At 42.1% G+C, this 25,603-nt stretch overlaps 1 protein-coding gene across 1 annotated transcript in view; it reads right to left on the bottom strand.

The window, feature by feature from the left end:
* LOC126259681 (transcriptional protein SWT1) overlaps positions 1–25,603 on the bottom strand; it is a 260,925-nt gene that overhangs the window by 6,022 nt on the left and 229,300 nt on the right. Inside the window, exon 19 of the mRNA XM_049956640.1 lies at positions 13,511–13,593. Within this exon, the coding sequence (XP_049812597.1) occupies positions 13,511–13,593 (83 nt within the window). The remainder of the gene's footprint in view (positions 1–13,510; positions 13,594–25,603) is intronic.

The raw sequence follows: 25,603 nt of genomic DNA, 5'->3' as shown, positions 1-25,603 counted from the left end.
ATATTGTGGTTCCAGGAACAGGTCTCAGCGATCTCCCCAGAGTTTTCCCTACTACATCCTGCCCCCCCCCCCCCAGTGAAACCATTTACTACAGCTCCCAAAATGCATCAGACTACTCTGTTCCTTACAACAGCTTACTCATGATCAAATATTATCTACAGCAATGGAAAAAAACTTAAATATGAAACACTAATGGAATATTATGTAATGTCTTACATTTATTTCAATATAAAAAGAATGTAACAGACGCTAATGTGTTCAGTTTGTTACTATCGCAAGTTCAGTGACATCAGATGAAAGGTTGTTCAAAATGGCCAGGCAAATGTAAACAGATGCATGTCAGATGTCACACCTAAAACCAATTTAAAACAACTCGAGATATCCCGAAACCTTACACAGAGGTGAATATATACAGTTCACTACTAACACTGAGTTCAGTATATACACAAAAGTCAGATCTATAAATCGAGTATTGGAAGTTCAATGTATCCGCAAACCCACAATATGATACACACTAAATACACTGCAAAAGGTATTCAAAATGTGAAAACACACAGGAAAGAACAAAAATACAATTAAAAAAAAACAGTCAAAGGTTTTATAATCATGCTTGTCACTTGCCATCATTTTGTCAAATATGGACAAAAAATTAGTTACCCAAAGGGGACACCATGCTGAAACCATGTAGCACCACCTCTAGCCTTGATAATAGTCTCACTTCAGTGAGAGAGTCCATAATTTTCTCTGCATGTGTGATATATAGAGCTGGTGCCACTCGCTAATGATTAGATCTGTTAGGGCTACCAAATTGTGGCGATTTTCATTGGTACATTCCACCCACTGTTTCAAATAATCCCAGATGTTTTCTTTGGAAGTAAGATTGGGTTATTTAGTGGGATAGTCAGGTATGCAGTAAATGAAGCAGGCAAAAAGGAATACAAACATCTCAAAAATGAGATCGATAGGAAGTGCAAAATGGCTAAGAAGGGATGACTAGAGGACAAATGTAAGGATGCAGAGGCGTATCTCACTAGGGGTAAGATAGATACTGCCTACAGGAAAATTAAAGAGACCTTTGGAGAAAAAAGAATGACTTATATGATTATCAAGAGCTCAGATGAAAACCCAGTTCTAAGCAAAGAAGGGAAAGCAGAAAGGTGGAAGGAGTATGTAGATGGTCTATACAAGGGTGATGTTCTTGAGGACAATATTATGGAAATGGAAGAGGATGTAGATGAAGATGAAATGGGAGATATGATACTGCATGAAGAGTTTGACAGAGCACTGAAAGACCTGAGTTGAAACAAGGCCCCCGGAGTAGACAACATTCCATTAGAACTACTGACAGCCTTGGGAGAGCCAGTCGTGATCAAACTCTACTGTCTGGTGAGCAAGATGTATGAGACAGGCGAAATACCCTCAGACTTCAAGAAGAATATAATAATTCCAATCCCAAAGAAAGCAGGTGTTGACAGATGTGAAAATTACCAAACTATCAGTTTAATAAGTCACAGCTGCAAAATACTAACGCGAATTCTTTACAAACGAATGGAAAAACTGGTAGACGCCAATCTTGGGGAAGATCAGTTTGAATTCTGTAGAAATGTTGGAACACGTGAGGCAATACTGACCCTACGACTTATCTTAGAAGCTAGATGAAGGAAAGGCAAACCTATGTTTCTAGCATTTGTAGACATAGAGAAAGCTTTTGACAATGTTGACTGGAATACTCTCTTTCAAATTCCGAAGGTGGCAGGGGTAAAATACAGGGAGTGAAAGGCTATTTACAATTTTTACAGAAACCAGATGGCAGTTGTAGGAATTGAGGGGCATGAAAGGGAAGCAGTGGTTGGGAAGGGAGTGAGACAGGGTTGTAGACTATCCCCGATGTTACTCAATCTGTATATTGAGCAGGCAGTAAAGGAAACAAAAGAAAAATTCGGAGACAGCACAGGACTTGGAAGAGCATTTGAATGGAATGGACAGTGTCTTGAAAGGAGGATATAAGATGAACATCAACAAAAGCAAAACGAGGATAATGGAATGTAGTCGAATTAAGTCGGGTGATGCTGTGGGAATTAGATTAGGAAATGAGACACTTAAAGTAGTAAAGGAGTTTTGCTATTTGGGGAGCAAAATAACTAATGATGGTTGAAGTAGAGGGGATATCAAATGTAGACTGGCAATGGCAAGGAAAGCATTTATGAAGAAGAGAAATTTGTTAACATCGAGTATAGATTTAAGTGTCAGGAAAATGTTTCTGAAAGTATTTGTATGTAGTGTAGCCATGTATGGAAGTGAAACATGGACGATAAATAGTTTAGACAAGAAGAGAATAGAAGCTTTCGAAATGTGGTGCTACAGAAGAAGGCTGAAGATCAGATGGGTACATCACGTAACTAATGAGGAAGTATTAAATAGGATTGGGAGGGAAGAGAAGTTTGTGGCACAACTTGACTAGAAGAAGGGATCGGTTGGTAGGACATGTTCTGAGGCATCAAGGGATCACCAATTTAGTATTGGAGGGCAGCATGGAGGGTAAAAATCGTAGAGGGAGACCAAGAGATGAATACACTAAGCACATTCAGAAGGATGTAGGTTGCAGTAGGTACTGGGAGATGAAGAAGCTTGCACAGGACAGAGTAGCATGGAGAGCTGCATCAAACCAGTCTCAGGACTGAAGACCACAACAACAACAACAACAACAACAACAACAGTCAGGTTGCAATAGGGTGCCTGAGTGGTCATCAAATCAGGAAAATACACTACTGTTTGTAAAAAGTGAAACACTCAGAAACAATGGTCTGTGACACGCCATACTAAGAGAATGTTTAGAGGTGGTATGCACATGGGCCTAAAAGCACCCTCTTTTGTGTGACCAGACAGGTGAGTGATAAGCAATGCTCAGTCTGTGCAGAGCTGTCATAAGAAGTGGAAACATGTAACCAAGTTCCTCACTGGTATTACAAGAGTGGAATATCAACATGTGGGTGCATTTGAAATGGGCAGAATGATTAAGCTCCAGGTGGTGGGTCTCTTGTTCCATGACATTGCGACTCATATAGGGCATACTACATCATATGTGAGGCATACGTGGAACCAGTGGAGGGAAGAGGGCCGTACACAGCAGTAACAAGGTACTGGATAATGCAAGGGACCACGTGCGAGATGACCGCCACTATCTTGTCCACTTGGCTGCAACAGGCAGAACAGCTCTGTCCATAGTTGTTAACTGCAACGGTTATGTACATCTCTGCGTTTCCACTGACCAGAACCCATCAACACCGCAGACTGAAATGGGCACAGGCTGCTAGATTTGTTACTGGTAGGTTTGATCTTCACGCGAGTGTTACAGAAATGCTTCAGGAACTCGGGTGGGAGTCTCTAGAGGAAAGGAGGCGTTCTTTTCATGAATCGCTACTGAGGAAATTTAGAGAACCAGCATTTGAGGCTGACTGCAGTACAATTTTACTGACGCCAACTTACATTTCACGGAAAGACCACAAAGATAAGATAAGAGAGGTTAGGGCTCATACAGAGGCATATAGGCAGTCATTTTTCCCTTGTTCTGTTTGGGTGTGGAACAGGGAGAGAAGATGTTAGTTGTGGCACGAGGTACCCTCCGCCACGTACAGTATGGTGGATTGCGGAGTATGTATGTAGATGTAGATATAGAATGGCAACACTGGCGTACTGAGTGGCAAAATGTAGTGTTTTCGAATGAGTCCTGTTTCAACTCGTCTTAAAGTGATGGCTGCATACGGGTTTGACACTGCCATGGTGAACCCGTTGAGAGGCTGTATTGTTGAGTAGCACAGCAGACATAGGTCAAGTGTGATGGTTTGGGTTGCCACTGCCTATAACATGCAGTCTTGCCTCCAACATCTTGAGGGCAATCTGGAGAACTACTGCTACATCAGGGTGGTTTTACAGTCTGAGGCACTGCCCTCCTGCAGGCCATTCTACATGCTAATTTCAGCAGGATAATGCCCGCCCACATATGACAAGGGATGTGCAAGCCTTCTTTGAAGAACAACAGGTATCACTACTTCCTTGGCCTGCCTGTTCGCTTGACATGTCATCCCTCGAAGACGTCTGGGATATGGTCAGTTGGCAACTTGTTTTTCAGGTCCTCCTGAAGCCACAGCTGATGCTTTCTGGATGCGCCTACAAACCACATGGCAGGGTATTCCCCAGCAGCGTATTAAGGCATTCTTTGATTCTATGCCACGACATCTAGCAGCTCTGATCGCAGCTTGTGGTGGCACTATTCCGTACTGAATGTCCACAGTCACAATGCAGGTACAGGTCTGTAATGCTAAAGATTTGTGTAGTCTCATGTCCCCAATTGGTGGAGTAAATTTCATTGTGATCACAACTCTCAGTCTTGGTGTTTCACTTTTTCCAAACATTAGTGTATATGTGCAGCCCTGTGATCATACTTATTGTCACCTTGGAAGAAGAGAGTGCCTACAGTACATTCGTCATGAAAATGTACAAATGTAACACTTGGTTGCCGAAAAAGTGAAAACAACAGGTCACGGTAGAGTGGGGCCTTGTCATGGTATGAGAAAACACCCCTAAACTTTCACAGGACCAGCTCCTGATTGAATTACGCTCTACAAACAATGCAGGTTAAATGCCTCATTCTGTTGTCGGTGCATTTGTCACCTCGTATCATTCAAAAAAGTGGGAAATATATGACTGATTGGACCTCAGCACACGACTCCAGTCAGCTGCTGTGCAGTACCAATGTTGTTTAGCCCAATGAAGAAGTGCACCTGCGAGTAATGGCCTATTGTGAGGCAGCCGACTCCACATGTCCATTTAGTACAGTTCCCTTTGCAATGTTCACTCAAAAATTAGTTGAGATGGCCCTGCATTCACTGACAGAAGTAATTCCAGGTGCATTTCAAATCGATGGTTATTAACAAGCCATGACACTCATCTCCAACCTCTGTCAGTTAGGATCTTCTTATGACCATTGTTCTTCTATAGTGTTACATGGCTATGCGTGGATCCTTGATAAGACTCACAACAGCCTCCATTGAAACACCAACAAATCGAGCAACTTCATTCATGGTGTGGTTATGTCTCCTTCCTGCTATTCTGTAACGCCCCAACATCAACCCATCTTACTGCATCTATTCCATAAAACTTACTGGCACATAACAACACTTCACTGTGTAACAGATGAAGTTATGACTATCCTACTTATTCTTATACCACTCCTGACAGCAACACTAATTTTTTCTTTTGTGACATATTTTGATTAGTAATAAATAGACAATAGCTACATGAAATGGCTAATTTCTTATTCATGTTGTATTTCATTACAATTTACGAGGGTTGGCACTTAAATAGTGGCAACTGTTTATTCACAACTGATAGAAAAGAGTTACATGTTTACACCTGCTACTGTCCTTCAAAGTAGTCGCCAGCGTTGTGTAGAACCCTTTGCCAGCGATGTGGAAGGTGTAGTACACCGCTAGCAGAGCCTGTTCTGTTGATGGTGCGAATGGAGCAGTCTACTGTCTGTCAAATCTCTGCAACAGTTCTGAAGCAAATGCCACGAAGTGGTTCTTTCATCTTTGGAATAAAATCAAAGTCACAAGGACTTAAGTCCGGGGAGTATGGTGGGTGGTACAGTACATCCCAGTCCCATCGACCAAACAGAGCAGCCACAGCTTGGGGTGCATGCGCCTGTGCATTGTCATGTAAAATGATGGGTGGGTTGCACAGAAAGTGTCACCGCTTGTTTCACAAAGCTGGTCGCAGGTGATGCTCCAAAAATGAACAGTAATACTGCGCATTGATGGTCTGCTGTGGAGGAACGTGATGTGTTAGGATAACACCATCACAGTCGTACACAAGAATGACCATAAATTTAGACCGCTCCATTCGCACCATCAACAGAACAGGCTCTGCTAACGGTATACTGCGCCTTCCACATTGCTGGCAACAGGTTCTACGCAATGCTGGTGACTACTTTAAAGGACAGTAATAGGTGCAAACATGTAAGTCTTTTGTATTGGTTGTGAATAAGTAGTTGCCACTATTTAAGTTCCAACCCTCGTATTATTCACGGTATAGCTTTCGGACTGCTGACAGTAACTGTACATTTGGTTCTTTTGGAAACATTTTCTTTAAAGGAATATTCATTATTAATATGTGTGCAAATAGTTTTCTGTTTCTAAATTGGTATAGTTCATTTGAAAGTCATCATTCTCTTTTTTCAACAAATATTTTAATCTATTGTTATTTGCAGTCAAAATTTTGATGTTCTACAACACTCCAATCTTAAATTGTGATTATTTCCAAAATGCAGTACCAAAGATCTGTACCCTTGATTTTTCTGATTGCATTAAAACAACTTGTTATATTATTAGTTACTCCAATTAGAACTGTAGACTTAAAGAAAGCTTTTGACAATGTTGACTGAAATACTCTCTTTCAAATTCTGAAGGTGGCAGGGGTAAAATACAGGGAGTGAAAGGCTATTTACAATTTGTACAGAAACCAGATGGCAGTTATAAGAGTCGAGGGTCACGAAAGGGAAGCAGTGGTTGGGAAGGAAGTGAGACAGGGTTGTAGCCTATCCCCGATGTTATTCAATCTGTATATTGAGCAAGCAGTAAAGGAAACAAAAGAAAAATTTGGAGTAGGAATCAAAATCCATTGAGAAGAAATAAAAACTTTGAGGTTCGCCGATGACTTTGTTATTCTGCCAGAGACAGCAAAGGACCTGGAAGAGTAGCTGAACGGAATGGACAGTTTCTTGACAGGAGGATATAAGATGAACATCAACAAAAGCAAAATGAGGATAATGGAACGTAGTTGAATTAAATCGGGTGATGCTGTGAGAATTAGATTAGGAAATGAGAGGCTTAAAGTAGTAAATGAGTTTTACTATTTGGGGAGCAAAATAACTGATGATGGTCGAAGTAGAGAGGGTATAAAATGTAGACTGGTAATGGTAAGGAAAGCGTTTCTGAAGAAGAGAAATTTGTTAACATCGAGTATAGATTTAAGTGTCAGGAAGTCGTTTCTGAAAGTATTTGTATGGAGTGTAGCCATGTATGGAAGTGAAACGTGGACGATAAATAGTTTAGACAAGAAGAGAATAGAAGCTTTCGAAATGTGGTGGTACAGAAGAATGCTGAAGATTAGATGGGTAGATCACATAAATAATGAGGAGGTATCGAATAGAACTGGAGAGAAGAGAAATTTGTGGCACAACTTGACTAGGAGAAGGGATCGGTTGGTGGGGCATATTCTGAGGCATCAAGGGATCACCAATTTAGTATTGGAGGGCAGCGTGGAGGGTAAAAATCGTAGAGGGAGACCAAGAGATAAATACACTAAACAGATTCAGAAGGATGTAGGTTGCAGTAGGTACTGGGAGATGAAGAAGCTTGCACAGGATAGAGTAGCATGGAGAGTTGCATCAAACCAGTCTCAGGACTGAAGACCACAACAACAACAACAACAACAATTTTACTGATAAATTTTCAGAGTCCCCTTTTTATTAACATTACTCTTCCATATTGTGACTGTATCTCATTTAACTTGCCCCTTATGTTATTGTCTAGTGTGTATTTTACCATTAAGTGATTCTTGTATTGTGTGTGTCTATAAATAGGCATACCACATAACACTACAAGCAGTCAGGGTCTAGCATAGAACTCGTGAGCAATCTAAATTTTATTAAGTCTCCATATAGTATTCAGCTACTATAGTAACTATGTTACCTAGTCTGTGAGGATCACCTAAAATTTAAAGTTACTTAGTTCATCTTTAGCAGTCATTAATATAAGCAGTTTGTATCGAGCTCTCAAAGTGTACAGTCTGTGCCCGAATAATCTACATTAATGTCTTAGTCTGCCATGAAAGAAATTTGTGATATGGTGCTAAGTGGTACAACTTACTGACATAGTAAGAGTATTTAGAATCCTGCCTATTACAAACCTGATGATCATTAAGGAAACACATTGAGTAAATAAATATGAACAGATGGAAAATCGACTGATATAGTGCAGTGCACTTTATTTAACAAATGTTCATCAAATCCATTAATATTAGGAGGACAATCAACAACGGAATACCAAGAGACACCTGAGGATTACACCAGATTAGTAAGCTTACAGATGTTGCCACAGGGTGAGGCACAGTGAAAAGAACAAATGACAATTTTTAAATTATGTGAGTGACAGTGAACTATGTATAAACAGTCCTTAAAGTGCTAAAGGTGGCAACATGTATGAGTGATTCACAGCACAAGAGACGAAAATAATTAGATGATTTGTGAAGTATTTATGAGAAAAGATATAAAAAGTGGGTTCAATGACTATTGACAAGATGAGTGACACAAACGTTTGATAGTAAGGATAAGGTTTAGAAACCAAAGATGAAAGAAATGCAGTGGAACCTCACTTGACGAGGACCTCCTATAACACACAATTTGCATAACAAACACGACAATTTGGAAAAAAAAAAGACTTGCTTAACGAGCGATGTTTCGCATAACAAGTTACAACAATTCAGTGTGACATCACCAGCCATTCGTGCGTGGCCGCGGAAACGTTCAACAAGACGAACACCTTTCACTGTCGGCAGTGGAGTATGAACAAAGTCTTTAGTATGTATTACAGTCTGGGTTTAGTTCTCCTTCTGCTTCTTAGTGTAGCTTGTCTTCACAAATTTTTCTAAACTTGTGTTCACATAGCGTTTTTTGTGTGCAAATTTTAATAACATTTGTAGAAATGTCCCTGAATATAAAGCCGCAAGAAGGTGGCCATAAAGGAAAAAGAATGGCCTTAGAAATGAAATGTAAAATCAATGAAAATCGCGAACGTGGTGTGAGCAATACTGATTTGGCATGCACATACAATCGGTCTATATCAACTATTTGCACTATCCTCACGAAGGAGGACAAGGTTAAGGAGATAGATGATTTGAAGGAAGTGACAAGAGTATCTAAATAACCATTTTGTATTCTGGACGATGTCGAAAGGTTGTTATTAAATGGATAAATGAAAAGCCATTGCAAAGTAATATTACTAACAAGAACCTCATTGGTGAGAAGGCAAGAATGATTTTCACCGACCTCGTTAAGAAGGCGCCAAGATCATCAGCAGCTGAAGAAGTGTTTAAGGAAAGCCGTAGCTGGTTCAAGAAGTTTAAGAGAAGAACTGGCATTCACATCTCTGTGAGGTACAGTGAAGCAACCAGCTCTGACACAAATGCAGCAGAGAACTTCATCAACAACTTCAAGATGCTTGAAGATTCTGAGGTTATCTGCCACAACAGATTTTTAATTGAGAGGAGATGGGTTTATTCTGGAAAAAGATGCTGAAGCTTACCTTTATGACAGCAGAGGAGAATGCATTGCTAGGTCACAAGCCAATGAAACACTGTCCCACATTGCTATTCTGTGCCAATGCAACTCGCGATTTGAAAATTAAGCCGTTGCTTGTTTACAACTCAGAAACTGCATAAGCCTTCGAGAAGTGTAAGAGCAGGTGAAATGTGATGTGGAGATCCAACAACAAGGCTTGGTGTCACGTGATCTTTTTTGTGATTGTATTAATGAAGTGGTTGGTCCTTCGGTGAGATGAATCTGCCAATCCATCTCTTGCTTGTTACGGACAACGGTCCTGCCCATTCTCCTTGCCTACAAGACCATCTCCTTGAAGAATTTCAATTCATCAAGATACTATTTCTGCCTCCCAACATACCACCATTACACCAGGTGATAGGCCAGCAGATTATTTCTAACTTTAAGAAGCTCTAAAGTAAAGCACCCTTTGAGCACTGCTTTGAGTTGACTGAAGCCACCAATCTCACTCTGAGAGAGTTTTGGAAATATCAGTTCAACACTGTTTCCTGCTTCAATATGATCGAAAATGCATGGTAAGGGGTTAGCAAGAGAACTCTCACTTCTGCTTGGAAGAGGCTGCGGCCAGAGTGCATTGTCGAATGTGACACACTTGATGCAATCCTTAAAGCACAGTGATGGTCTTCTACTAGATCTCTTTGCTCCTGCTATTTTACTGAGTAATGTGCGCCGGGGCAGATGGGAGTGGTCCATACGATGCAGATGTCCTAACCACTGCAGGCGACGTTGCTTGGGTGTGGCAGTGATACTTTGTTGTTTTGCAGTTTTCAGAACCATATCATTTGTCACATGATACTTCCATGATATTCCCACGATGCTCCATAAGCACCACAGGTCAAAGGTATTGGGCTTTCGTCCCTGTTTGGCATATGATATATCATGCTTGACACAATCCTTGAAGTGTAGTGATGATCTTACACAAGTTTTCTTTGCCCCTGTTATTTTACTGAGTAATGTGCGCCGGGGTAGATGGGTGTGGTCCATACGATGCAGATGTCCTAACCACCGTGGGCAACGTTGCTTGAGTGTGGGAGTGATACTTTGTTGTTCTGCAGTTTTCAGAACCATATCATTTTGTCACATGATCCTTCCATGATATTCCCAAGATGCTCCATAAGCACCACAGGTGAAAGGTGTTGGGCTTTCATTCCTGTTTGGCATACAATACCCAAGTCTCAGCTCCATACAGGAGAATACTCAGCACACATGATTGATACACAATTATTTTTGTCGACAATGTAAGATGTTTGCTGTTCCACACTCATGTGCGAAACTTTCTGAAAGTGCTGGCAGCCTTTCCTATTCGTGCATTTATCTCGTCATCCACGGAGAGATATTCTGCCATTATTGAACCAAGATAGCAGAATTTATCAACTACCTTCAACAAGGAGCCATCCAGTTTGATGACAGGCGGATCCGTGTATCCTTGTGCCACGACAACCGTCTTCTTTACATTAATAGACATGGAGAAGAGCTTGCATGCAGTAGAGAACTTATCCACAAGCTCTTGCAGATTGTCTTGAGTAGGCGCTACAAATGAAGCATCATCAGCAAATAAAAGGCTATTTACAAACAAGTCCTCTTGGAAGTGCTTGGATCTGAGTAGAGAAATGTTGTAGAGCTTCCCATCAGCTCTGGTATACAGATGAATGCCCGGGTTAGTTTCACCAAAAGCAACTTTGGGGAGTTTATAACAGCAGAGGATAATGCATTGCCCAATCAAAAGCCAATAAAAGACTGTCTCACATTGCTATTCTGTGCCAATGCAAACAGCAATTTGAAAATTAAAGCACTGCGTTTTTACCTTTCAGAAAGTCCACAAGCTTTCAAGAAGTGTAAAGTCCAGAATAGCAGGTTAAATGTAATGTGGAGGTCCAACAATAAGGCTTGGGTGACATACGATCCTTTTTTGATTAGATCAATGTTGTGTCGTATTTTCACCAAGTGTTGAAGTGTCGGTAGAAACAAATGAATGTAGATAGCTTCCTAGTATAAAAGAATTAGGTACGTATTGGGAATAGTAAAGTACATAATACTGAATGTATAATTTTCTTAGAATAAAAGGTATGAATAAGATAAAACTTTTAGTATTTTTTCTGCATGGAATGCATTATTGTATTTAACATTAATTTATATGGGATGGATTGTTTTGCTTAACAGCTGTTTTGTACTACAAGTAAGATTATGGAATGATCTATGCTCGCTATGCAAGATTCCACTGTACTTACTTTGCCTGATAATGATCAGCTTTGCATTGATTTCATTGTAAAAATGTATAATGTATGTAAATATTATTCATTGTTTCAAAATTTTAGTATAATTAATGATTTGTGGTAAACTGATATGGGCTATGCATTTTTGTGAGCAATTCTTCTTTTCCATTGGAGTATTTCTAAATTAAGTACCATATTATTATTATAGGCCTGATTTTTCTGAATCCATCTCCCCCCCCCTCCCCCCTGGAAAGCGCGCGCATGCATGCGTGTGTGTGTGTGTGTGTGTGTGTGTGTGTGTGTGTGTGTGCGCGCGCGCGCGCACGCGCGTGTAACTTACCATGCAGAAAGATATCCTTTGAATGAAGCACTCCCTAGCATCCTCAGACATGGGGTGGGGGAGTCAACAACAAGACACACAAAAATTATCAAAAGGAAACCATCTTATGCTGATTACAGATAGTGAGTACACGTAACAGCACAGTTCACAACACTTGAGGATGAAGAGTGGGTTGGTCACCAAAACATTGTGCTAAAACTGAATCAACAACTCAGCTGTGCACCTGGGAGCACAAAACATATTGGTGTCATATCAATAATTTTTGCAATTGCTGAGCCAACTGTTGACAGCTGTGATAACATTTAATAAATACGGGTAGGGTTGGCAGCCAGAAGGAGCAAGATGTAAAGCATAGGTCTGGATCACTTAGCCAAAATCCAACCAAACTTGGTACACACATGACTTAACACCTGGAAGAAAGAAATGTTGTGGGATTAGGATAGTCTTAGCAGTCAAAGCTATGTTAGGATTGGTATTTCACTTCCCCTCATAGTTGTCCCCTATTTGGCAGCCCCTCTTAGAGGTCTGGATGAGATGCTAATCTGAAATATTTTGCCAATGAAGAAATCATCATGACACTTTTCCAATTTCAGGCATCACTTTCTGCAGATACACATTATTTGTATTTAATGCAATGAAATATATTACCTTCTATTGATTCTTCCACTTAAAGGGCCAGTTTCCTATCCTAAGGGGTGGTCTCTGTTCCTCTGCCATCTTTGACAAAGCTGTTGGCTGAATGAGGGTGACTCACTATCCCAGACTACTACTTTTATTCAAAATCTAAGCTGCGGTTGGTATCCAATCATAGACCTGACACCTTTTTGTTAGTAGCCAATACCATGGTAATTCCAGAGCCAATTTTATTGTCTGAAGTAGGTAATGATGCCTCCAATACAGGACTCATAATGTGACAAACTGCACAAGGTGATGACAGTGCACATGCAGCTCTGGACAGACGGTTTCTTGCAACTGGTGACTATGATGTCTTCAAATTTATTACGTTCTGTCATCTTCTATCACAAATATATGAGTGTCTGTCCTCACTGGATATAAAGAAACAACTGAGAAAAAGTCTGTTCACATTAAATATCAACTAACAACTGAGGAATATTTTTAAACATACCAGTTCTGACAGTCGTGTACCTCATAAGATAGCCCTTCACAATGAATACTTTTAATTCAATCCTGTGAATTTATCCTACTGAATATAGCGTAACCGAAAATAACAGAAGAATTTAGTGATGAAGCATCTACTACAATTTGATGCATTCTAGTAATCATGGAAGACAGTATAATAGAAACCAGAGACCTCTTTGATTCAATTCACTTAGGTAGGAGCATTAATTTTAATTTAACTAAGTTTGTGAGAAAGGGCACTATATCAGAATACAGCTTCAGCATTGCAATTAACTTTTTCTTCAGGTTTTTCGGGTACATGTTTTCTAAATCTCTTCCACAACATGAATACAGAACATATGTGTCTTACTGCCAAATACCCAATTTACCTTTAGGTTTCTCTATAAGCCATGTAGTTTAGAAAATTTTGTTTGTACATACCTTTTTCAGAAAAATGATCAACAGCTTGCCTCATTATAACTCCACAATTATGGAACTGTTCTTTAATTTCCTTAAATATATCACTGTGGGAGAAAAAGAAATAAATTACAATTACAGATTTGATGTAAGACTTTGCAAAAATATAATTCAACACGATCAAAGTCTATGAAATGGATGATAAATCTAGTGCATAAAGTAATTAATTCTATGATCCCAAATAGTTGTCATTTTCCTTATAGCTATAGCAGTAACTTTATAATGAATAATTCCAGGCAAGCTGCAAATACTATAATTAGTACTGTTTCTTCTTTACTACAAGCTTGTTTCAGCTATAGCGCCACACTCTAGAAAATGTCTAGCTGGAATAGACGTCCATACTGCATTTACCTGAGAATGGTGCTGTAGCCAAAACACGCTTATAGTAAAGAAAAAACAACACTAATTACATTATTGCAGCTTTCCTGGAACTATTCATTGTAAAATGTCATTTTATGACATACTCTACACTGTAGACTGGTCACATCATATTGCTATCAATTTCAGAGTCATGTGAGTCATCTTCACACAGCTGTTAGGCGTGCTTGGCATAATAAATTCAACAAAATACATTTGCTTGATTTCAGCTGGACTCTGTTACAAATACTTGTCAGATCTTGCTCTGCAGCTATCTGTCAGCAAGTCTACTGATACCACAAAAAGTCAGCTCATTAAAACCAGGCCAACTTGAGATGTATCCTTGGCAGTCAAACGATACAACAAATACTCTGACACACACACACACACACACACACACACACACACACACATGCAGAATGAGAGAAAGAGATGGTGGTTGGTTTGTGGGGGGTTGAAGGGACCAGACTACAAAGGCCATCAGTCTCTTTTTCCATGACTAAAAACACCCAAGAAGAAGAAAAAGAACACAGACGACGAGGGACAACATAGAACAAGAAAGTCATAGACAAAGAGCAGAAAAGAGGAATTAAAAAACGCACAGTGTTACAGTGGTTGGCCAACCATGGTAACAAAAAAGGAAAAGTCAACCACCAAGAGACACACTAAAAACCCCAATCTAAAACCGTAGGCCAAAGGCCATACTCAACACAAAAAAAGACACAAACCCTCAGATCAAGCGATAAAATCCCCCTGCATGAATAAAACTCAAAACTAAGCCTGTCATGGCAGCATCATCTGTTAAAAGTGCAGGGAGCGTATCAGGCAGTGTAAACTGCTGCCCGAGTGCAGTTAAAAGCACACAGTCCAACAAGATGTGGACCACTGTCAATGCTGATCCACAGCAACACAGAGGCAGGTCCTCGTGGTGCAATAAATGCCCATGCGTCAGCCAGGTATGGCCAATGCATAGCTGGCAGAGAACAACTTAGTCCTTGTGAGAGGCTCGCATGGAGGAGCACCACACACCTGTAGTTTCCTTGATAACCCGAAGTTTGTTGGGTGAAGGCAAGTTGCACCATTCATCACTCCATATACCAAGGACCTTCTGCCGCAAAACTGACTAGAAATCGCACTCCAAAAGGCCAATCTCCAGGGCCAGTGCACGGTCAGCCTGTTTGGCCAGCGTGTCACCACGTTCATTACCCGGGATGCCAACATGACCCAGGGTCCACATAAAAACCACGGAGCGGCCGCAACGGGCAAGAGTATGGATGGACTCCTGGATAGCCATCACCAGACGAGTGTGAGAAAAACATGGGTTGACAGCTAGTAAACCGCTCAGGGAGTCACTACAGATAACAAAGGACTCAACTGAGCAGGAGCGGATATATTCTAGGGCGCAAGAGATGCTACCAGCTCGGCAGTGAAAACACTGCAGCCAGCCGACAATGAGCACTGTTCAGAATGATCCCCAAGAGTAATAGCCCAGATCACGTAAGAAACAGATTGCCCAATCGCTTGGTCTAGCAGGCAACCCTTGTCAGGGAACAGCCACCAGGTGGCAACAGCGTCACACCCTTACTTGTGGCACCAACCACTAGATGGCACTCCGTTCTGTGAAATATGTGGCAACATCGTCCGAACGCACGCAGCTTTCCACCATTTGGCGTCTGTGAAGTACAGCTGTTTCTGACATACCGGTGGTAGTGGATCGAGTCGCCTTGCTGAGGGCCTACGAGTATATCAACTGTGTAAGGAGTAGACGGACAAATCCTGAACTAAAAATGTTCAGATTTCCCGTCAAAGATAAAGAACGGTTACGGGAGTGGATTTTAAATTCAGGTAAATCAATAAATCAGCTACGAGTAAGAATTAATAAAGAGCCCTAAGCAATCGATCCTATCTAAATTTTGTTGATCTTATATTCTGATATAACGTGGCAGCCCTTCCTGTACAAGAATCATATCATACAATTTTTAAATGAAATCTTTGCTGCAATTTGGACTTTTTTTAAACTGTTTATTCACTCACTATTGTAATTTTGGCTGTAGAGGCATTTTTGTGTGCAATGTGAAAACTGAAACCAATATAAGATATGGATAACAAAATGCAAAGCATAGTGTGGTAACATTTGGTAAACAATTTAAGAAGCATTACCTTACAAGGCCTTTCCCTTGGTACTTGAAAATGGCTCTAGAGCTGAAATCGCAACAGTGAAATAAATGAATAATAGCCGTCATCTAACTGCTAGGTCATCGGTCCCTCTAAATCCTGGTATATACTAGAGCGAATGAAGTTTACACTGCAGCAAACGAGTATTCATAAATAATTCGCCAATGTTCACTGCCATTCGTTTATACTTGTGAACAAGCGTTTATACTGGAATGAAGGGAGGAGAATAGAAGAGAACGAGCATAACATGCAAACTATACACGCTGCCTATTTTAATTTTTTTTTATCTGTGCGCTAATAATCCTCACACAGCTTTCACTCGAAAACAACACTACTTATAGTAACAGGTTTGCGTGAGTGCGGATATCCCCAGTAATAACTGTGTTGCAGATAAAAGCGTACGTCTGTTGCGAATACTTGCGCGTTATGTTTAAACTGTACAAAGTAAATTTTTAACATAATTATGGTTTGCCATCTGTGGCTCTTCAAAGGTGGAAGAGGGAGAAACTCAAGCCCAGAGAGAAGAGCCCAGACACAAACAGCGATCGTACACCCTTACCAGGACTGCTGTTCTGGAAGATGGATGACAGAATTGGAGAACAGGAGACGGTAATTGGGATGCCCGGGCAAGCTAAAAAGATGTGCAGCATAAGCAGCCAGAAGTCAATGGCGCCAGATCCGCAATGGAGGGACACCAGCCTCCGCCGGCCGAAGTGGCCGAGCGGTTCTAGGCGCTACAGTCTGGAACCGCGCAACCGCTACGGTCGCACCGCGCGACCGCTACGGTCGCAGGTTCAAATCCTGCCTCGGGCATGGATGTGTGTGATGTCCTTAGGTTAATTAGGTATAAGTAGTTCTAAGTTCTAGGGGACTGATGACCTCAGAAGTTAAGTCCCATAGTGCTCAGAGCCATTTGAACCATTTTTGACACCAGCCTCCACAAGTATGCTGTTTACAGGGCTTGTGCAGAAAGCTCCAGTTGTGAGTCGGACCCCACAGTGAAGTATGGGGTCAAGCAATGGCAACGCAGAAGGCAATGCCGAATCTTAAGCAATGCTCTCATAATTGATATGGGACTGAATCAACACATGTTACAATCGTAGAAGGGTAGACCAATCGGCACCCCAGCTGGTGTGACTCAAGCAACGAAGAGCATTAAGATGGTGCCAGCACATTTGTTTAAGCTGCCGAATATGAGGTAGCCAAGTCAACTGGGTATCAAAAACCAAGCCCAAAAACCGATGCATCTCCACCACAGCAAGAGGTTCACCATCAAGATAAAGCCGTGGCTCAGGGTGAACAGTGCGATGCCGGCAGAAATGCATGACGCAAGTCTGCCAAGAACTGGAAGCCATGTGCGACGGCCCAAGGTTGCGCCCGATAGCGCCCTGTAGCTGCCATTCAGCAACCGCAAAGCCATTGGAGCTATAGTACAGGTAAAAGTCATCAGCATACAAAGAAGCTGATACAGACGTTCCCACAGCTGCAGCTAGCCCATTGATAGCAACTAAAAAGAGGCAACACTCAAGACAGAGCCCTGTTGGACCCCATTCTCCTGGACTCGGGAGGAACTATGGGAGGAACCAACTTGCAACTTGCCATGTGGTATTGTATGCCTTCTGCATGTCAAAAAAGATGGCAACCAGATGATGATACAGGCAAAGGCCATACAGATGGCAGACAAGAGTATCGGCGGCAGAGCGGACCTTACAGAACCCATCCTGTGACGCAGCCAGAAGACCCCGAGACTCAAGGAGCCAACTCAACCTCTGGCTCACCATATGTTCAAGCAACTTGCACAAAACATTGGTGAGGCTAATGGGGCGGTAGCTGTCTACCTCAGTGGGTTCTATCCAGGCTTCAACACTGGTATGATAATGCTTTCCCGCCACTGAGACGGGAACTCACCCTCAACCCAGATACAGTTGAAAAGGTCTAGGAGGTGTCGCTGGCAGTCCACTGAGAGGTGTTTGAGCATCTGATAGTGGATGCGATCCAGCCCAGGACCCATATCAGGACAAGCGGCGAGGGCACTATGGAATTCCAACTCACTGAATGGAGCATTGTACGATTCAGGGTGGCGCTTATGGAATAAAAGGCTCTGACGTTCCAACCGTTCTTTCAGGGAGCGGAAGGCCAGCAGGTAATTTGTAGAAGCAGAACTCTGGGCATAATGCTCTGCTAAGAGTTCTGCAATAATGTCTGATTCAGTACAGACTGCTACATTCAGGGAAATCCCAGGTAAACTGACGGGGGTCTGATAGCCATAGAGTCACCTAATCTTGGCTCAAAACTTTGATGGAGAGGTACGGGTGCCAATGGTGGAGACATACCTTTTCCAGCACTCCAGCTTCCGTTGGCGAATAAGGAGTTGGGCTTGGGCACAGAGCCATTCAAATTCAATGAGGTGGTCCAGTGACAAGTGCCACTTATGACGGTGGAGGGCCCGCCTGCAATCGCGAATCGGCTCAGTGATCTCTTATGACCGCCAAGGCACAGTCCTCCACCAAGGGGACCCAGAAGAACAGGGAATTGCAGATTGCGCTGCAGAAAGGATGCTAGTGGTGACCATGTGAACCACCACATCAATGGCATCATGAAAAAGAGGCTCAATAGTGGCAATGGAGGCGAACGAGTCCCAATCAGCCTTATTCAAAGCCTATCTGGGGAGGTGCCCAGGTGAGTGACGCTGGAGCAGTGACAAACGGTAGAAGGCCAGGGCTGCAGACCAAAAGGTCGATGGCTGAGTACGTGCCATGCGCCACACTGAAATGTGTGGAGGCACTATCATTTAAAAGAGAAAGGTCAAGCTGTGCCAACACTTGCTCAATGACAGTGCTTCGGCCTGTTGCCATCAATCCACCTCACAAAGGGTTACGGGCATTGAAGTCGCCCAGTAACAGGAAAGATGGCGGCAGTTGGGCTACCAGCGCAGCCAATACATGCTACGGGACATCACCATTTGGTGGAAGATAGATACTGCAGACGGTAACAGCCTGCAACATCCACACCCTAACAGCGACGGCCTCTAAAGGTGTTTGAAGAGGCACATGCTCGCTTCAAAGAGAGTTAAGGACGTAGACACAGACTCCACCAGATACCCTCTCATAAGCTGCCCGATTCTTATAATAACCCTGATAGCCACGGAGGGCGGGGGTTCACAACACCAGAAACCAAGTTCCCTGGAGCGCAATTCAAAAGAAAGGGTGAAGGCTGATAAGTTGACGGAGCTCAGCATGGTGGTGGGGAAAAAACTGCTGCAATTCCACTGGAGAATGACACTGCCCACAACCGAAAAATGCATGGAGGGACCAAGGAGTCATATTACGCCGCTGGGTCACCTGCTGCCACTGATTGAGTACCTGTGGGAGTGACATCCATTGTGTCTGAGGATCCGGCGAGATCTAGGTACTCAGCGGATGCCAGAATCTCCACCTCATCCTCAGATGCAAAGCTGGTAAGTAGCGGTGGTGGTGGTTCCATCGCAATAACCTTGGTCTTAGGGGCCTTCTTTTTCGACTTTTCTCACTGATCCTTTGGTTTCTCTGGCTGGGAGGGCTTCACGGATTCAGTTTCCAGGACTGAGGACGACCGTGAAGCCTTATGACCAGTTGCTTCTGGACACTTCAGCCATTGGTGTGCATCAGCCTTCCCACTAGGAGAAACCTGGGAAGGGAGGGACACAAGAGACCCCTTCCAAGCGAGAGGAGCCAAAGAAGTTGGACACTTCTCCAGCTTAGAAGTGGGGACAGACATTGCCAATGGTTGGATGGCGGGGGGAGGGGGGGGGGGGTTGCTCCCGAAGTAGGTGTTGCAGGAGCAGGAGCAACAGGGAGGGAAGCGCCCCCCACAATCAACGGGGCAGGACTAATCTTCCAGCTCTCTGAGAGATGACTGTTGTAGTTGGAGCTGATGGGGCTAGGGTTAGAACAGTGGCAGTGGCAGTGTAAGAGGAGGTCATATGAACAGGATGGAGGCGTTTAACCTTCTGCTTAGCCTCAGTGTAGGTCAGTCAGTCCAGGGGTGCATATTCGAAAGATTTTCCTCTCTTTCTGTAAAATCCTGCAGTCTGGCAAGCAAGGTGAATGATGCTCTCCACAGTTGACACAGATGGGAGGCTGGGCACATGGAGTATTGGGGTGTGATGGGCGTCTGAGATCTTGACATATGAGGCTGGAAGTACAGCGGGAAGACATCTGGCCGAACTTCCAGCACTTAAGGCACCACGTTGAGGAAGGGATATATGGATTGACATCACAGTGATAAATCATCACCTTGACCTTCTCAGGCAATGTATCACCCTCAAAGGCCAAGATGAAGGCATCAGTGACAACCCGATTATCGCTTGGACCCCGATGAAAGTGCCAGACAAAATGAATACCTCTTCACTCTAAATTGGCGCACAGCTAATCATCAGACTGCAAAAGAAGGTCTCTGTGGAATATAATACCCTGTATCATATTTAAACTCTTATGGGGCGTGATGGTAACAGAAACATCCCCCAACTTGTACAAGTGAGTAATGCCCGTGACTGGACAGAGGATGCCGTTTTTATCAAAACTGACCCAGAGCGCATTTTGGACAAGCCCTCCACCTCCCCAAACTTGTCCCCTAAATGCTCTACAAAGAACTGAGGCTTCATCATCATGAAAGACTCCCTATCAGCTCTCGTACATACTAGGTACCGGGGTGAATAAGCTTCACTGCCAACCGTAGCCTTTCGTTCTTCCCATGGTGTGGCCAGGGGAGAGGGGGGGGGGGGGGACGTGTTTGCATTAAATTGAGCCCTCGAATGCTTAAGAGACTGCTGATGGTTGGCCACCAGCAAGAGATGATGTATCACACTTCATTGTGGGTCATCCGCCCTGATGCCACCCACTCCGACTAAGGGCCCTCCCCACAGGCGCCACCCAGCCTCAGGGAGGTCCACCTGGCACGATGGCATGGACATTGCTCGGAGTCCTAATGCCCCTGGGAGATAGGCATCTACTCCTTGACATACGTGGGGAGTTAACGGCACAGGCATCAGCAGAGCGATCCCTGTGTTGTCAGGGGGCTACAAACAACAGGGTACATGGCGGCTCCACCACAACGGACTGGCTACCGTGCTGGATATCAGGTGCAAGGAAGTCCATGGACATCGTCGGTGCAGAAAGCGACACTGTATATTGCATGGTGGAAAACGCACCCAGGGATGTATCCTTCCCCAAGAGATGCAGCGCTCTTCAAAAAAATTTTGAAATTGGAGGTCAAACCCTACAGGGGACCATCACATAAAAGCCGAAACGTTGGAGACTCCTTTTAGTCACCTCTTACGACAGGCAGGAATACCACGGGCCAATTCTAACCCTGAACCCGCAGGTGAGAGAGAGAGATAGAGAGAGAGAGAGAGAGAGAGAGAGAGAGAGAGAGAGAGAGAGAGAGAGATTTATAATAATTTGGTGATTGGCTTTTTTTCTCACTGTTTAAAACTACCCTCCCAGATTAATTTCTGTCAAACCTCTCTTCTACTTTTCAAACTTCAAAGAGGACTTCCTGCATACTTCGCTACAGCAACATTCCTAAAATAGTGTTTCATGAAGAAATGACTTAGCACACACTCGAGATTCATTTTGGAAACAACTCCTTGGATGTTAGTTGGAGTTTCACAATATCCTTTTTTTTTTTTTTTCTTCAGGAATACTAGTCCAACTGAAGCTGTAAGAGCGGGCCATGATTTGTGTCTGTATAGCTTTGTTGACAAGAGCAGACATACTCGCCATCAAATCGGCAGCCAGAGGGATGAAGAAGATGCCAAGAGCATCAAGTTCTTGGAATTCCTGTTATTGTAGGCAATATAAAAAGAAAGAAAATTATAATTTATTTTGGGAAAAAAAAAAAGAAAAAAGAAAAAAGCTTTTAGTCAGTACTGAGATCTTCAAAGGTCAAGAGTAGTAATCTGATCTTGTTATTAAAAGTTAGTTATGACGTTACATGACGCTGCGTGCATTGTGTTCAAATAAATCTTTCATGCATTTTTTGGAATTAATTTGAAGAAAATGGTGTTCTGATTTTTCTTTAAAATTTTGTGAAGATAATCTATGAAAAAGTGGTAATCGAAAAAGTAATACTATTTTACAAAACACACTGATAAAGATGGTATTCAATTCGACATTTCAAAAAAGATAGAAGTTATCTTGGATATTAAAAATCTTATGCAAGTGGGCAAATGGGCTTTGTTAATCTGACTGTGATATGAAATCAGTCTAATGTGATAACTGATACTCAAATATGCTATAGTTAGAACATTCTAAACGGTTCAATGAAGTGAATGTTGAAGTTTAAATATAATCTGTATTTAATATGAGAGGAGGATATTAAGTATCAGAAACTATATCACTCAACTGTGCAGAAGTAATGACCTCTGGTGAAAACAAATTATGTGGTTTATAAATAAAAAGTGTAGATGTCTGAAATTTCATGATGTAGGCCAATATCTCTTCATTGTGTGAAGAATTTTCAAATCAAAGAGCCAATGTTTACAAAAAATGGATGATACACTAATTGTTTTTTATTAAAAAAAAGATAATGTCACTAATCGAGTTGATGGATCAAAAGAATACTGAAGTTATGGGTGATCACTGGGTCAGTACAGCAACGGAATAATGAAGGAATTCGGATGTGGCTGATTTCATAATTGGTTTGTGTAAATAACATTATTTACCTGGTACATTACAGAACTAATTCCCACATTCAGAATTTGAAAGCTTATAAGAACCTAGCAGTATTAAATTACCTTCGGATGTAAGTGAGATATGATACATACGGTTGTAAATTGCAATCTGACAAAGAGTAGGTATGTCATCTTAAGTACGTACTGCTGGCTGAATAAAGAGGATATCCCACATTAAGATCACTACAATACTACTATGAACAACACATGAATCCAAATCAGGACTGGGTCACTAACTACTTCCCGCTGAGCTAAAAACACACAAGGGCAGGAAAGCATAGTTAAATACTATTGGTGAAGAATTACCCCTGTCACAGAGCTGAATTACAAGCTCTGCATCATTTTTTGGAGACATCCTTAGGCCAAATAGCTTTAAATGATTTACAGAAACCACAGAAAATCTAAATCTGATTGGCTGGAAGGAGATTTAGACCTCTGTCCTCTTGAATGAAAGTTCAGAGCTTAACTATTTAAGTATATGATCATTGCAGAAGAGTAGATGCCAACCATAAACACCTGGGTCCCTTGACAAGTTACGAAACATTGTAACTCTGAAGACTGAACACACAAACAAAAATTATTTCTGAGAACTGTCTATATCAACTTTTGGCAGCCCGCAACTATTTTGTGTGCCCCAAACAGCCGTAATTTTTTGGTCACTATGTTGTTGTTTGTTGTTGTGGTCTTCAGTCCTGAGACTGGTTTGATGCAGCTCTCCATGCTACTCTATCCTGTGCAAGCTTCTTCATCTCACAGTACTTACTGCAACCTACATCCTTCTGAATCTGCTTAGTGTATTCATCTCTTGATCTCCCTCTACGATTTTTACCCTCCACGCTGCCCTCCAATGCTAAATTTGTGATCCCTTGATGCCTCAAAACATGTCCTACCAACCGGTCCCTTTTTTTTGTCAAGTTGTGCCACAAACACCTCTTCTCCCCAATTCTATTCAATACCTCCTCATTAGATATGTGATCTACCCATCTAATCCTCAGCATTCTTCTGTAGCACCACATTTCGAAAGCTTCTATTCTCTTCTTGTCCAAACTATTTATCGTCCATGTTTCACTTCCATACATGGCTACACTCCATACAAATACTTTCAGAAACGACTTCCTGACACTTAAATCTATACTCGATGTTAACAAATTTCTCTTCTTCAGAAATGATTTCCTTGCCATTGCCAGTCTGCATTTTATATCCTCTCTACTTCGACCATCATCAGTTATTTTACTCCCCAAATAGAAAACTCATTTACTACTTTAAGTGTCTCATTTCCTAATCTAATTCCCTCAGCATCACCTGATTTAATTCGACTACATTCCATTATCCTCATTTTGCTTTTGTTGATGTTCATCTTATATCCTCCTTTCAAGACACTGTCCATTCCGTTCAACTGCTGTTCCAAGTCCTTTGCTGTCTCTGACAGAATAACAATGTCATCAGCGAACCTCAAAGTTTTTATTTCTTCTCAATGGATTTTAATACCTACTTCAAATTTTTCTTTTGTTTCCTTCACTGCTTGCTCAATATAGAGATTGAATACCATCGGGGAGAGACTACAACCCTGTCTCACTCCCTTCCCAACCACTGCTTCCCTTTCATGTCCCTCGACTCTTATAACTGCCATCTGGTTTCTGTACAAATTGTTAACAGCCTTTCGCTCCCTGTATTTTACCCCTGCCACCTTCAGAATTTGAAAGAGCATATTCCAGTCAACATTGTCAAAAGCTTTTTCTAAGTCTACAAATGCTAGAAATGTAGGTTTGCCTTTCCTTAATCCAGCTTCTAAAATAAGTCGTAGGGTCAGTATTGCCTCACGTGTTCCAACATTTCTACGGAATCCAAACTGATCTTCCCTGAGGTCGGCTTCTACTAGTTTTTCCATTCGTATGTAAAGAATCCGTGTTAGTATTTTGCAGCTGTGACTTACTAAACTGATAGTTCGGTAATTTTCACATCTGTCAACACCTGCTTTCTTTGGGATTGGAATTATTATATTCTTCTTGAAGTCTGAGGGTATTTCGCCTGTCTCATACATCTTGCTCACCAGATGGTAGAGTTTTGTCATGACTGGCTCTCCCAAGGCTGTCAGTAGTTCTAATGGAATGTTGTCTACTCCTGGGGCCTTGTTTCGACTCAGGTCTTTCAGTGCTCTGTCAAACTCTTCACGCAGTATCTTATCTCCCATTTCGTCTTCATCTACATCCTCTTCCATTTCCATAATATTGTCCTCGAGTACATCGCCCTTGTATAAACCCTTTATATACTCCTTCCACCTTTCTGCCTTCCCTTCTTTGCTTAGAACTGGGTTTCCATCAGAGCTCTTGATATTCATACAAGTGGTTCTCTTCTCTTCAAATGTCCCTTTAATTTTCCTGTAGGCAGTATCTATCTTGCCCCTAGTGAGAGAAGCCTCTACATCCTTACATTTGTCCTCTAGCCATCCCTGCTTAGCCATTTTGCACTTCCTGTCGATCTCATTTATGAGACGTTTGTATTCCTTTTTGCCTGCTTCATTTACTGCATTTTTATATTTTCTCCTTTCATCAATTAAATTCAATATTTCTTCTGGTACCCAAGGATTTTTACTAGCCCTCATCTTTTTACCTCCTTGATCCTCTGCTGCCTTCACTACTTCATCCCTTAGAGCTACCCATTCTTCTTCTACTGTATTTCTTTCCCCCATTCCTGTCAATTGTTCCCTCGTGCTCTCCCTGAAACTCTCTACAACCTCTGGTTTAGTCAGTTTATCCAGGTCCCATCTCCTTAAATTAGCACTTTTTTGTAATTTCTTCAGTTTCAATCTACAG

This window comes from Schistocerca nitens, chromosome 5 (assembly GCF_023898315.1).
Source record: "Schistocerca nitens isolate TAMUIC-IGC-003100 chromosome 5, iqSchNite1.1, whole genome shotgun sequence".
NCBI classification, from domain to species: domain Eukaryota; kingdom Metazoa; phylum Arthropoda; class Insecta; order Orthoptera; family Acrididae; genus Schistocerca; species Schistocerca nitens.
Note: the sequence above shows the minus strand (reverse complement) of the source record. Positions and strands in the feature narration are given on the sequence as shown.